Source organism: Hakea prostrata, chromosome 10 (genome assembly GCF_041222555.1).
Source record: "Hakea prostrata isolate BN-2017 chromosome 10, UWA_Hpros_2, whole genome shotgun sequence".
In the NCBI taxonomy this organism is placed as follows: Eukaryota; Viridiplantae; Streptophyta; class Magnoliopsida; order Proteales; family Proteaceae; genus Hakea; species Hakea prostrata.
The window spans coordinates 36,758,816-36,773,847 of NC_142609.1; the positions used below are offsets into that span (position 1 = coordinate 36,758,816).

General features: G+C 36.9%; 1 protein-coding gene across 2 annotated transcripts; it reads left to right on the forward strand.

Moving 5' to 3' along the window:
• The first annotated feature begins 2,635 nt into the window (after positions 1 to 2,635).
• On the forward strand, positions 2,636 to 12,820 carry LOC149002700 (putative beta-1,3-galactosyltransferase 2). Of its 2 annotated transcripts, none has more exons than XM_089136642.1 (11): positions 2,636 to 3,088; positions 3,894 to 3,999; positions 4,166 to 4,227; positions 4,437 to 4,648; positions 4,765 to 4,828; positions 8,592 to 8,664; positions 8,830 to 8,950; positions 10,255 to 10,342; positions 10,442 to 10,567; positions 10,754 to 10,863; positions 11,873 to 12,820. In XM_089136642.1, the coding sequence occupies exons 1-11, from the start codon at positions 2,976 to 2,978 to the stop codon at positions 12,019 to 12,021; spliced, it is 1,224 nt and encodes a 407-aa protein (XP_088992768.1). In that variant the 5' UTR covers positions 2,636 to 2,975; the 3' UTR covers positions 12,022 to 12,820. The 2 variants fall into 2 exon arrangements, with proteins under 2 accessions (XP_088992768.1, XP_088992766.1); XM_089136640.1 differs by having other exon boundaries at positions 4,163 to 4,227; positions 11,873 to 12,818.
• The last annotated feature ends 2,212 nt before the right edge of the window (positions 12,821 to 15,032 follow it).

Sequence of the window (15,032 nt, forward strand, 5' to 3'; positions counted from 1 at the left end):
TAAATCTGTCAAGCAGAACACATTTTATTGCTGTATCATAATCTCCACTGAAATTTCAAATCTGATGATCTAAAATTTGGCTTGATAGTCCTGCACATTAAACAAACAATTTCCCTTTTGGAAGGTATTTTATGAACAAGAGCTGACCAGAACCAGTAGGAGACTGCCTCCTGGCATGTTATATAATTCTTTGCACGTCTCATGCGAAAATGATGAAGCAATTAAGCAAAGTAATAAAATGGTCAATCAGGTGATGATTAACGGACGACATCCCTTGATTATGATTTGGTGGTGGATGTGGGACCCATCATTTAATACATTTTCCCATGGAACTTAGTACTTACACCGTTTCCGTTCGTACAGTGGTTACTTTGTAAACTTGATGATCGTACATGCATGCATGGAGGATGTAATCAGCTGTAATCTAGTAGAGAAATGAAGTGCTCTGATCGTTTGCATGTTGGACACGTGTACGGAGGAAAAATGGCAGTAATTCGGAACAAAGACTGTGGAGAGAGAAACGGGTAAACCCACGAGAAAACGGTTTAGATTTAAGATTTGATTTTCTGACAAAGAGGACCGGATCGGATCCTCGCATATTCCCGTAATGACTCTTCTACCCTTCGCACCGTGTTATTTTTGGCCTTTTTGGATTCTAGAACCAGCAACCATCATCTGCTTCTTTTGGGAGCATCGTGGGCTTTATCGATAATTCGACATGGATTAAGAATGAGATTTTTCAAATTCATGAGGGATAGAATAGTGATTTAATTGTGTCAGTTTATGAGCATAAATTAATATTTTATTTTACTTTATCCGTTGTCTTGTACCCATAAAAAAGCATATGTAGAAGTTCAAGTTATGAGATAAGGACATATTTTCTTACCAAAAAAAAAAAAAGATAAGGACATATTTAATGTTGAAAGTGCAACTTTTTGGTAAGAAATTTCCATTAACTGAGAGTTTTGAATCCTACTTTTATCTTTTCAAATTATTTCAAAAATATCTAACACGTAAGCAGCACAAATATTTTTTAAGGATGATTTAAAATCGACCTTAACAGTATTCTTTTTTTCAAGAATTATATTTATCAATATGAAATCACATGAGGTATTTATTGTGAGGAAAGATCAGCAAGTGTGGTTGTGATGCATTAAAAATTGACTCCCCAGCTGAACCAAAGGTGAGCTCTGGAAACCAAATTTTGCATCTATCCATCAAAACAAATAGTGAGAAACGGTTTGGTCAAACAGTAATTTGCGATGATTAAGTTAGACTTTGAAAGCAACAACTTTTCTTAGTAGGTGAGGTGATACGGGCCATGAACTATACAGCTGCAGAAATAGAGAAGGAGACAAATCTAAGTATGACTAAGTAGATATAATTTAGTTGGCTTAGGTTCAAGTAGGTTTAAGGTTCATATAGATTAACCTATTAAAAAGTTATTAAAGTAGGTATAATTCAGTTGCCTTTAAGTTCAAGTAGGTTTAAGGTTTATGTAGATTAACCTATCAAAAAGTCGTTTGTTGGATTACGATTCTTTCCTTGTTTGATACGTTAGAGTCCCAGATGGAGTATGTCTTGGCTTGACTTCATTTTCTTTCCATAGTAGAAGCGTCACATTGGTTGATCTCGAGAATTCCGCTCCCAAATATTTTCTTACCAGAACACTTTGTGTTCTCGAGCTCTGGTTTTCTCAAGCCCCTCATGTGTGTCGGGGGGGGGGGGGGGGTTGGTGGTGTAATGATTATCCATGCTAGTTCATTCCCAACCTCATCCCTTGAGTTGCCTTTTCTCAAGGACACAGGGTTGCTCCCTCCAATTTGAGTTATATCGTTGATGGTCATTGAGCTGGTTAGACCCATGATTTGCGACCAAGCCATGACCTATACAAATGTTGTTTTCCTTCTATTTTTTATTGTGCTTAGGGTTGCTTTTATTGAGATTCTAGTGTGGTTTCCTTTGAAAAGATTTTCCTTCTTGGGAGAGGTCTCTAGCTAATGGTAGTGGATTTTTCACTGAGAGCTCTAGTTAACTTTGTTTGTTTTTGTGTTAGTTGTAGCATAATTATATATGGGACGAGTGGTTAATAGTTTGAAAATCAGATCCAACTCGAACCTAAACAATTAGCCCAAATTGAATCCAACCTAAACTCAACCTGCACCAACCTAAATCCGAAATATTACTAAACGCACAAATTCAAAGCAGTCTGGACCAAACCGTCAACCCCGAGCAAAAGAATGCTTCAAAGTGCTAGTGTTGATTGCAAAGAAGGCCTTATCACTTCCAAGCCCTGGTTCTTGTGGTTCTTGACCTCTTAGCCTCCCAAGTGTTTGTTTGCTTGCTTTGCTTTCTTTAATGAAGTGTTTCTATTTAAGAAAAACAAAAAACAAGTGCTAGTGTAATTAGGAATTGTAACTGAACTTCCAGAGTGACTATTTGTTAATGCAAATTAATTAGCATTAAGAGGAAATTGTGGGGTTTACCGTATAACCGTAGAAGGGTAATTATGTCATCTGGGAAACTGCAAATGACAAGCATTCAATACAGGGAGGTTTTTGTTGGGTTAGGACTAAGGTCTTTTTCGTAATTTTCGGTGTGAAAGCTTAACAGTTGGTGCTTGGTGGGTCTTTTCAGTCCTGACTCTCTTCAGTTCTGCAAATCCTTTGTCTGCAAAGAGGAGCCAAAGAAAGCTAGAGGTTGGAAGGAACTCAAAAAGTGAAAATAAGAAAGAAAAGAACTGAGAAAAACCTGTTTTTCTTCTCCTCTATCTACCTCTGTCTCTGGCTTTCTGTTTATCTAAACCAGTTCCATAATTTCAGTTTCAGATTCTCCATTTGATTCTGATCTTCGGTTTTAATAGTGACTTCATGGTTCTTCGAAATTAAGTCTAATAAAGTTTCTGTTTCAATTGTATGAGATGGGTTTTTCTTTGAAAAGCCTGTGGCTGAAGTAACAGAGAGGACGAAGCCAAAATGTCTTCGAAGAGCAAGGCAGCAGAGCCGTCTTTCAGAAGTGCTGTTGGTAGGAGATGGACCTTATTGCTTTGTCTTGGCAGCTTTTGTGCTGGAATGTTCTTCGCTAGCAGGTACTTCCTTCGTCTGGGGTTTCTTTTCTCTGTTTCTTGAATCTTGAGTTCCCAACCATCCCCTTTTCTTTACTGGGTCTCTTCTTTGGATTGCTCGGGGTTTTGATTAGCAAGCTCAAGTATGCTTATTTTGAAGTCTCTACTGCAGCTTTAGTACCGAAATTTTCTTTTTCTCCGGATTACCTGCAGGTTATTTGTGGGACTTTATTTTAAAATTGACCCCCAACTGTTTCACACGACATTCGATTTTAATTTGAATTCTTCGCTAATTTCCATATTATCTTTAGCTTTAATTTTCCAACCTTGATGTAGTGACTCTTCTATGAGCACCTTGAATTGGGTTTGGTTTAATTTCCTTTCTGGGCTTTCTATTTCCCTTAGTTTGATTCCTTCTTCCTGTTCTGCTGCGATTTTGTCGCTCGGTCTTACATTCTGGGTAGATCTGCTATGAGATTCCGGATCTCTGGACTCATTTCAAAATTCTTCTGGAGTAGTTAACAAATTTGCAAGTGGTTGTAATTCTATGGATACATCGAGGCCTAAAGAAGTGTTCCACATCCCTCTTATGCGTTAGATTTACGTCCTTCTCTCTCTCTTTTCTTTTTTCCCCTCTCTTTTTGATTAAATTTATGATAATTCTTTAATTTCCCCCTGTTCTTTATTTTTATTTCTTGTCAAGTTCCCCTCTGCAAGTTATACTTTCTGCTTATTTGGAAATCTTTTTATTTTTTTTTTAATTATTTTTTGGATAATAAACAAGCCTACCTTATGAATGACATGTTTATCAATGTCTTTCTGGTGGAAGAACTTGGGCTGTACCTGAGATATCTGAAGCAAAGGGTCTAACAAGGAATAACAGCGCTGAGGATGACAAGCTAAAGCTAGTAACAGAGGGTTGTGGGCCTAGATTTGTGAGTAAATTTATATTTATCACATAGACGTTCGAGTATTTCATATTATCTTTGTAGTGTGTCTATTGCTTATTAATTTTATTAATTGATTTTTGCAGCCCCATATACTAGAGAGGATACCATTGATCATTTTCCTTTTTCTTTTCTTCTCATTTTATGTCAGAAGGATACAAAACATGGGTCAAAGGACATTATAGGAGAAGTTTCAAAGACTCATCATGCTATACAGTAAGCCAAAATGGTTCTCCACTCTTCCAGATCACTTTGTTTCTTTGATTTTAGCATGCACCTATTTTAACTGCATTTTACTGATTTAAGATGCTTTGTATTTCAAGTCTGATACTGATGTACATGACAACAAATATCTGCATTTTACTGATTGATGATGCTTTTGATTTTAGTCTGATACTGATGTACATTCAACAAATGGAATGCAGAACACTGGACAGAACAATTTCAAACCTGGAGATGGAATTAGCTGCTGCAAGGGCTGCCCAGGAATCTATACTCAATGGCTCCCCTATGTCGCAAAGCATAAAGGGATCCAATTCAGCTGGAAAGAGGAAATATTTAATGGTTGTAGGAATTAATACTGCTTTTAGCAGTCGGAAACGAAGGGATTCGGTTCGTGCCACTTGGATGCTGCAAGGTTCGTGGATTTCTTTTTTGCTTTTATTTTCCTCTTCTAGGTTTTCCCTATTATTCTTCGTTTTCTTTCTCATAGCTGATTTAGTGCACCGGGTTCTTTCAAAAATGTGCATATAGGTGAAAAAAGAAAGAGGTTGGAGAAAGAGAAGGGAATCATCATTCGCTTTGTTATTGGTCACAGGTGGGATGACTTTTTCCTTCTAAAGCTGATTTTATTATTAATACACTTTCACATTTTTACCTGTACACTATCAACTTTTATGGTTGAAGATTTTGATTTTGATTGCATCATTAGTGCAATTGCTATAGATGTATGATTTATCAGAATTTAGGACTAAAAGTGGCAATGCTTCCCTGTTATATTTATCTTGGTAAAGAATGTTTACAAACTCAGGAATCAGCTAATTCAAGAGCCTGTAGTGTTGGTTATTTTCTAATTTTGGTGCATGATTACACCTGTTACTTTGCCTACGCAAGTACATGGAAAAGAGATGATAGCCCCCGTTAGGAAATTCATTTTCTCTGTTGAATATTTCAATACTAACTGAGAAAACTCTGACAGAAAGAGTCTATGCTAATGAGCATGCTACCATCAAAAATTTAAATTGAACACTACTCTTGAGCTTTTCCTTGTTATGCTTGGAGATCCTAAATGCCATGAAATTTTGTATCATAATTCATGCATTGCCATTACATTTACTAGTTTAAATTTTGTTAAGAACTATTCCAAAGTCATACAGCTTTTATCACCCTTAATACCATTTGATTTGTGCTTATGATAGATAATGTCCAAAATGTTGTTGATCCTTATTTCTTCTCATTCATAGTTTTGTATGTAGTACAGGACTATAGTTGCTTTTGACTCTTTCTTTGCAACCTTGCTTTTAGGCCATAAACCATGTACGGTTTTCTGAAAGTTGTGTAATCAACTTGGGAGTGGTGGATCCTTTTGGGTAGACTGACTCCCTCATTTTTTCCCTTCGTTGATAGCTTGATCAAGTTTATTATGAACTGTGTTCTGCATTATTTTTTACTAATTTCTTCTGTAGCATAATTTGAATTTTGTCAGAGTGGCACCAATTTCTTGTGCTAAGTTCCTTGTATGATTTGCATTTTATCTTTTTCTTTAACATGAATATGAATGTCAAACCATGTAATAAGAGAGTGATCTAAAATTTGCCTGTGTTTGGCAATTATCCATATCCTTGGAATCCTTAATATGCCAACTCTTCTACTGGGAGGAAAAAAAATTAAAAAAATAAAAGACCATGATATTCCAGTTGTTATTTACCTGCAACTGCTATTATATTCATGTTGTATGTTGTACTGAGACTGGTAAAGTTCCTATCCTTCTGTAGTTCAAAAGAGTAAGGGGTGAGACCTTGGGAAAGGATTGTTTCGTGGGATAACCATGCTGTGCTTTGGGACTTGAGCTTGCACTTGGGATGACTATTCAGTATTTAGGTTCTTAGGGTTGCCATTGCTCCACCAGCAGCAGCTGCACCCTTTTCATAATTTTATGGATTTTTAAACATGCGCATCTAAATTTCTTTTGCTTGGGAACTCATTGTCCATCCTACTCAATTCAATAAGTTTCCCATATTTCTTCACTATGGGACTTTAATCTGCAAATCAGCTTTTCCAATTGTTAAAATCTAGGTTCCTTACAGTGTCACAAGGTAATGCAGCATATTGTCATGTAAAATTGTTAAGGGGATGATCCTGCAGTAGAATGTCCAATAACTCTAGCCTCAGGTCTCATTCTTCACTGATCTGGTTACAATACCTTGATATTCTAACATTGTATTAGAGCACTTGTAATCAGGCTTGAATTGACCTTCTCCTTGTTTCTGGTTTTTGTTTTCGGTTCTTCCATTTTGGTGTGCTGCCACCTTCTTCTGCAGCTATTATTATTTATTCCGTAAATCATTCCTATTCGTACTCATGGAATGTATCTTATACGGTTCTTCTGGAGATTTTTTTTACTTCCCTTCTGGGTGATCTAAGGCTGATAGTTCTGGCCTATTGGTGGCTTTTCAGCTCTGATTTTTGTCAGAGTCCTTGGTTGTTCTTGGAATTTATTATTCAATTTCTTTCCATGGGTTAGACCAAATGTACTATGTATTCTGTTAATGTGTTGATCTCCTCTCTTAAACTCAAAGGGCGTTCCAACTACTTGCTATGGGCTCTGGCAGTTCAGAGATTACATTATGGCAAAAGACAAGCTTCTCCTTATTAATGTTCCTGCATGAGACTGGGTTAAGCATGATGCCATTATCTTGATTTGGTTATGGAACAGTATGGAATCTGTTGTGAGAGGAGTCCTAATTAGAATAGGACTTTCCTCTCCTTCTGTCTTTAGGGTTTTTAGTTATTTCTTATTTTCTTCCCTAATATGTTTTATACTCCCATTCCTTCTCTAAGTTGGTTCTAGTCCATGATTTGTAAATCTATAGTTAATTGAATGAATGAAAAGATCTTTTGGACAGCATTAGTTTTTCAGTTTACAACAGAATCCAACATTGCTGCCAATGTGACATTCTGTTAGACTGCTAAGCGGGTGTGGATGATTTGAAAGAAACTTTCCCCCCAAGAAAAGAGTATGATTCATAGGTATTTGAGTTTCAGCAAGGAGATAGACCTCTCCAGAAGTATCACAGTGCCTTTAAGGGAATGGTTGAAGAGCCGAATGTGTTTCAGTCCCTTACCCCTTATGACTGACATTGAGAAACTTAATTCTCAACCAAATTTTCGTCTCCGAATTCCTTTTTGGTCTGGACTCTAATTGAAGAATGTGAAGGTTCATTCTTTTGCTGGGGAATCTATTCCTACTTGGAATGACATTTATTCCAGACTGCAACATATTGCATTTCGTGTCAAATCTGAATTTTCATCCAAGGGTAACTTTACTTTTCATGCTGCTTGTGGTTGGGTAGAGGCCGCAGTTCTGTGGGGTGCATGATTGTTGCGGTTCCCCCGGGCAGCTGTTTGATCGTTCCAATAGATAGGGTTCTTATTGTGGCAATCCTAATCATACAGTTGAGACATGTTGGGCTAAGCATGGCAAGCCATAGTAGGCTCAACAGTTAGCTAATCATTTAGTGTCTCTAAGATGGTTTTTAGCTAATTTTTCATTAGGCAATTTATCTCATGTGCCACCTACTGAAGACAAAATGTTATGGGCATTTTATGACACTTCCATCACCCTTATACCACCCCACCACCTCTCCACAAAAAGAACAAAAGAAAAGAAAGAGAAAAGAGGGGGGGGGGGGGCAAAAAGAGGATACATTGATAGATAGATGGATAGAGAGGGACCAGAAAAGAAAGCTCCTATTCCAATGTTCTTTCTCTGGAATAAGCTGTGATTTCTGGATCCTATATTTATGTCAATGATGGTTCCCCTTGATAAACTGACAACTTGACTATGCTGCTTAGTGTATGTCAAGTGACATGCAGTTGGAGGACTCCTTTTCTAATCCCTCTTTTCCAATTAGCGTGGATAGAAAACATTTCGTTGGGGAAGTTAAGCAACAACTTATTGTATAGAGCCTTGATTTTTAGGGGATCTGATGGAGTGAAAGCCCGTTCTTCTTGGTTGTTAATACTGAAGAAGCTCACTGACTAATAATTTAAAAAACATAATGTGGTTTCTTTCGGTTCAACACTTGACCATTTTCACGATGTGCTTGTATTGCAATTTACGTATCAAATTACATGAGTCAGCTGAGACTTAGCGTGAATGTCTTTCTTCTGTTGGGGTAGAGTCCTAATGGAGGATAAAGGCAGTTGCTACACCGAGAATCAATATACATTCTAATAAATTTGCAGAAGTGTAAGCTTTCTTCTGTTGCTGGTCTTAATCCACATTAATTAAGTGATTTTTTTCTTTTTTTGGTTGGGAATTAGAAGACTAATTTTTCATTGGCATTCTTTATCTTCAGTGCTACACCTGGTGGTATTTTGGATAGAGCCATTGAAGCAGAGGATAGGAAACATGGAGACTTCCTGAGGCTGGTAATGCTTCTTATCATTATTTTCCCTTTTTCTTTAACTGCTTTTTTTTTTTTTTTGGGGGGGGGGTGTTAATACGTATTCTAATATATACACTTTCAGTGATCTGGAGAAGAAATATTACTGGTTATCACTTGTTTGTGTATTAATAATTTAATACTGTGGCAGAATCATGTTGAAGGATACCTTGAATTATCAGCCAAGACAAAGACCTATTTTGCTACTGCAGTTGCTCTATGGGATGCTGATTTCTACATCAAAGTTGATGATGATGTCCATGTTAATATAGGTAAACAGGAAAAACTGATCATAGATATTTCCTTCTTCATGGGTTCTTCCCAATTCCTGCCCATGTGGGCCTTCTTTGGTGTTTAGAGATCAAAATCTAAACATGTTGATTCCAGTAGCCATGATATCTTTCAAATGCGAATTTTTGGTACTGAGGAAGAGAATCCTATCATAAATATTTTCTCCTCCTCGGGTTTGTGGTTCCTGTCCATGTGGGGATCTACTTTTCTGTGAGGAGCAAAACATCAAAACCATTTAATCAAGTAGCCATGATGTCTTTAAATGCCTCTCTTTTTTTTTTTCTTCTTTTTTTCTCTCCTTTTTTTTTGGGGGGGGGGGGGGGAAGGAATGGAGCTTGGGGTCTAGACATCCATGTTTGGCTATTATGCACAATGATTAAGCTGGGAGTAATAACCACTGATTCAATTTTTAAGCAACAGTTTTTTATCCTTATGTGGTTTTGGGTGTGGTAGAGATATCGTAAGAAGCTCTACTTAAGATGGTGAGCTGCAGCATCTGCCTGTTTTAGACCCCACGTCTTTTTGCTTACAAATTATTGTATCCCATAGTGGGATACCAAAATTTGTAGGATAGTTAGAGACAATGCTTATACTGATTTTCATATTAACTCACCATCAAATGTACCATCGTCTTTCTTGGGAGGTTGATCTCAGATTAATCATTGCACGTAATCTTTTCTATCCCAGACTAACTGTACATCTCAAAGAACATTTGTACATATTATCTTATTTGTTGTACTATCTTCCTTTTCTTTTTTGGAGGGTAGAAAACTAATGCCCCCTGCCCACCTGTACCCCTACCCCCCCAAACACACACACACACACCACAAAAAAAAAAAAAAAAAAAAAAAATTCTAAGATGTGACCGAAGAAAATTATGGTCCTTTGTGTTGGTTGTTTTATCAGCATCCTTCATTTGAGAAAGGCCTTTCCAATGAGTGATCACAATCAATGAATGCAACTGCTAATTTATCTGTTTTGACTGTGAAGAAGTACCACATTGGTTCTTGCTTGTGCGTCAGATCGATCCTTTGATAATCATTGACAGAAGCTGGAATTTTGTTTTGCATTCTTGTTAGGAGTTGATTATTCTCAAATTTTTTTTTGGTGGAATCATTACCTCAATTAAGTTTTGGTGATTGTTTTAAACAGTGTCACATGGGGCATCATTACAGGTTCTTAGGAAGACAACTCTTTTAAAGATGGTGATAACATTTTTCATGTAAAGTATGCTGTCTTTGTACTCTTTGTTAGTCCTTTAATATATCCTTCCAAATTACTGCAGCAACACTTGGAGCGACTTTAGTTAGACATCGGTCAAAGCCCCGGGTGTATATTGGATGCATGAAGTCTGGTCCTGTTCTTGCTCGAAAGTAAGCTGTTTTGCCTTGGACGTGGTCTGATGACTTGATTTTTCTCATTCAGAAACTGCTAATATCCTGTTACTCTAACTGGAACTTGTGATGGAACAGAGGAGTTAGATACCATGAACCTGAGTACTGGAAATTTGGAGAGGAGGGAAACAAATATTTCCGCCATGCTACAGGCCAACTGTACGCCATTTCAAAAGATCTGGCTACTTATATTTCTATAAACCAGTAAGGGTGACTTATCTTTTGAACAGCTTTATGTCTATATGTACCTGATACTTTATTTCATTAATTTTCACCTTTTTTTCCCCTGTTGGGGTTGTTGAGGGGGGGGGGGGGGGGGACACTGGGGGCTGGGGGTGAGCTCAATTTCACTTTTATGTATTATTTATATTTATGTATGTTGTTTCTCAGGCATTTGCTGCACAAATATGCTAATGAGGATGTTTCATTGGGATCTTGGTTCATTGGTTTGGATGTGGAGCACATTGATGACAGAAGATTATGTTGTGGTACCCCACCTGGTAAATTCCTAGTTCCTCATGATGCTTTAGTTTTGTTTGAAGATAGCTAATGTTTATGCTGACAATCAACTTTTGATCCTGTTTGAATTTGAAAAATTAAATAAAATCTGAAATCCGGTTTGCGCATGAGTGAACCGAGTTTCATTTTCCCAACTCAACTCGGTTTATTGGCTAGGATTGGTCCAGGGCTACTCTCAGGTCAGCTCAGCTGACTTACGTTCAGGGCCAGATTTTCTGCCAAGTCTTGTAGTCCAAATCCAATTAAGACTTAGGTCTAAACAAGAATTCACACATGAGGTTGGTGTTAAATTGCTATTTTACGTGCTTTGATAATAATATACTCTTGCTACCTCAATTCAAGATCTGGAAAGTTAAGCCTACTAGTAAGGCTTTTATTATTTAAATAGTCCCCAGCTAAACCAAGATTGTCCTGCCCATAGCTCATTCCAAGGCCTGGAAACTGAAGTTGAGTTATGGCACCTGTTAGAGGTTCAGCTTGCAAGCAGTTTTAATATGGACTGTGTGATTCCCTTTTACTGTTGTCTGATGTCTCCATTGAGCCACAAATCTGGAATGATGTTTTGGAATTCAAGTACCAATTTAAAATGGAGTAGAGAAAGGATAAGTGTTTGGTGATTTTGAAGCTGAAGTTGTACATTTGGCTTATTGGAATAGCAATTCAAGAACAAGTTTCTATTGGCAGGCTGCCACTTGGTTGCACTATAATGATAAATCATGCTGATCATTTTATTGTAAACTCCTGTGTTATGTTATGTACTGGAGTTGAGAAACAATCTTACCTTTCAATTACCTTTATTTCAGAGGTTAAAACAAAACAATGAAAAAAGAAAAGCCTGACTTTCTCTGTTTCAGACTAACCAATACAGGGATTACTGTCCAGATGAATCCTTCTAAATTAAAAAGAGGGGAAAAAATAAAAATAAAAATAAAGTAGCTTTGTAATATTTTTGATATTCCACACAGATGGTAATGAATTTTCGTACCGCAGATTGTGAGTGGAAGGCTCAGGCAGGCAATATCTGTGTGGCTTCGTTTGACTGGAGTTGCAGCGGGATTTGTAAATCTGCTGAGCGGATCAAGGAAGTTCATCAGAGATGTGGAGAAGGTGAAAAGGCTCTCTGGAGTGCAGTTTTCTGAAAGCAAGTAGGCTGTAGTTTTCCAAACTCAGGAAGAAGCAAGAGGAGAGCATATGGTGTGTGAGTCTTCCAGTAATATATGAGTATAGAAAATGTATTTAATATCATAATGTAGGATACACAGTTAGCAAGAGGGAAAGTGTGAGTGTGTGAGAGGTAAAGGGGGGGAGGGAGAGAGAGAGAGAGAGAGAGCTCTTGCTGCTTGAGAAGAGTTTTTTCCATTTTAGCATAGAAGACTTGGTCTTGAAGCAGCAAAAAGGAAGCAAGAGATCATCACCACCATTCTTTTAATGTAAGCTTAGGAAGGCCATTTTGTAAGTTAACTTTGAGTGGCTACTGAGCATCATAATAAGTTCTAATCTTTTGGGCATCCTTTGGTTGTCTTTGTTTCATAAAATTAGTAAAAGCTTTTTCGGTCTTTGATGGGTTTTTGCTCCTTTTCATTATTGCAACTGAAATGCTGATAGAAGTTGCCCACTTTTCATTGCTTTCCTTCAGTTTGAAGATAGTCTAAATTCATGACTCTTATGCGGGGTTCCCATGGACATAGTCTCCATTACTGAGCACCATTATCATAGAAATCTATCAGAAACCTACTAACTCAAGTGGTTGGGGGGCCTTGTAATGAGAATTTAGCGACAACAAAGAATCTTATAAAGTGAGGAATGCTTGTACTAATGTGTGGGGAATGCGGTAGGGAAGAAGAATTCATGGTGCATGCACTGTTCCACTTCAATTCAGCTCTTGAAAGTGAAGCCGCAGCCATACGAGCTGGATTATTAGAGGCCTTTGGAAACTGCTTTTGTGTGGAAGTAGAGACTGATTGTCCACTACTTGGTAAATTTTTTCACTGTTGGACAAGTTTGTAGCAGCAAAATTTCTGGGTTTTACACTCAGGTATGTATGTACCTGGAAGGTTCAATGATGTAGTGGACTAGCTAACCAAGGTGGCCTTTTCGATTTTAGGCCCGAAAGAATGAAGGCGTTCTGCCTAGTGACCCTTGGACCTCTCTGCTCGCTTTGAATAAATTTCTTTCTACCTAAAAAGAAAAGTAGTGACAAGAGGAAGGCTTTCTTCCATTCGTGCACCAACCCCATAAATCATAGGTAAGTGCATTTGGGGTATATTTTAAGGACAAAGTCTAGATCCTCTATCCATCAGGGAAGAGCTCTATGCTCCCGTCACCCTCCTTCACCATGTACTGTGGGGGGGGGGGGGGGGGGGGAGCGTTGGAGTTCCACGTCTAGTTCATTTTGTCAATACTTAAAGGTGGATCCTATTTCTATCTTGTGATAAAAAAATGCAAATGGAGCATAGGCAAGGTAGAGGATCTAGATTTTTAATGACAAACAAAAGTTGTTTGTGGATTCCAACTTTTAAGTTTTATAATAATAGAACCTACCATTGGAAGATGTTACAGTTATCTGGATATGGACTTGTACACTGAAATAGAGATTTAGTATTATCAGTTTAATAGCCGATGCATGAAAGTATTTTAAATGCAGTAATGTTAATTGCAATTAATAATTTTTTTTATAGAATACAAATTATTATTTTTTAGAAAGAATAAAAATTACTTATAGTAGACTTTAAAAGGGTGAATTGGTATAAAATGATTTTTTTTTTAATGTAATTTTCTTATACAACCTTATCTTCAATAATTTTACAGATATTTCTATGAAATTAAATTTATTTATAATAAAAATATATAAATAGAATTATATTTGATCCAATAAAAGACAGAAAGTTACTTGGTCAATGGATAGAACTTATTTAAGATCAAAATATAATAACATTGATCATAAGTAGACCTGTAAATGGATAGCCGAAATCCGCCTTTGAATTCGCATTCGTATTTGTTTAAGGATATCCGTATCCGTCCGCTAAGCAACCGAATTCGGATAATTGCTTATCGGATCGGATAATATCCGGATAATTTTTTATCCGATTAGAGTAAAATATTTAACATTTTTTCTTTAAAAATAGATGATAATCGGATTTAGATACCGGTAGTCGGATTCGGATAGCGGTATTCGGTAATCGAAAATTAGAAATTTATAATAAAAAATGTAAAAAAGTGACAATTATCAATCAATAATCGGATATTTTATCGGATCGGATTATTATCGGATATCCGATAAAGTTTTGGATTCGAATTCGGATGTCTTCTCTAATTTTTTGCCGGATTCGGATTCGGATACTAGTGTATCTAAGACGAATCCGATCCGTTTACAGGTCTAATCATAAGTCACTCACAAGTGAAGTGAATTACAACAAAAGTATTCATTAAATAAGAGATCATGAATGTAGTATTCTCAATATTTAATGGAAAAATACCTTATAGACACATCATTTTCTGTAGAATCTTGTGTATATCTCAAGAAGCACACACGTAGAAATTTTATCATAAAACCAAACATCATTACCTAAAAACACACATTTTCATCCAGTTTATTTCTTGAGAAGCATACTTGGCTAAGATGTGATAAACCAAGCCTTCTGAGAGAAGTTCTACCTTTATCTAGTAGTTGAAAAAAAAAAAAAAAAAAAAAAAAAAAAAAAACAATCCACTTAGGAGGGGAAAAAGAGAAACTCTTCCACATAGAAGATTAGAGTTTGAATCCTCTCAGGAGAAGGGATGAAGCCTTGCCTTATATTTATACTAGAGCAAATTATACGGATTTTCCAAAATAGTGGCCTAAAAGCACTAACACCCCACTTTTTATTTAAAAAACAAAGATACCCCAAAGTTGGGTTCTCATTGGACACATTAGTCCAATGTATTAGTGAAGACCATTAAACCACAGTTTATATTTTTTAATTTCCAAAATGCCCCTATCAAAATGGGGGGGGGGGGGGGGGGGGGGGACCAAACCCAACAATGTAATCGTCTTCACCAATGGGTTTGATCATCTCAAATGAAAATTTTTTCTGGTGGAATTCAATCCAGTCTGAATCCAATTGCCTTTTTGTATGTGACTGGTGTTCGTATATCTTATTTATTACTATAA

Coding starts and splice junctions, on each gene's coding strand:
- LOC149002700 (XM_089136640.1), top strand. CDS start 2,976: ATGTCTTCGAAGAGCAAGGCAGCAGAGCCGTCTTTCAGAAGTGCTGTT. Junction 3,089..3,893: donor GGAATGTTCTTCGCTAGCAG/GTACTTCCTTCG, acceptor TTCTGGTGGAAG/AACTTGGGCTGTACCTGAGA. Junction 4,829..8,591: donor CGCTTTGTTATTGGTCACAG/GTGGGATGACTT, acceptor CTTTATCTTCAG/TGCTACACCTGGTGGTATTT.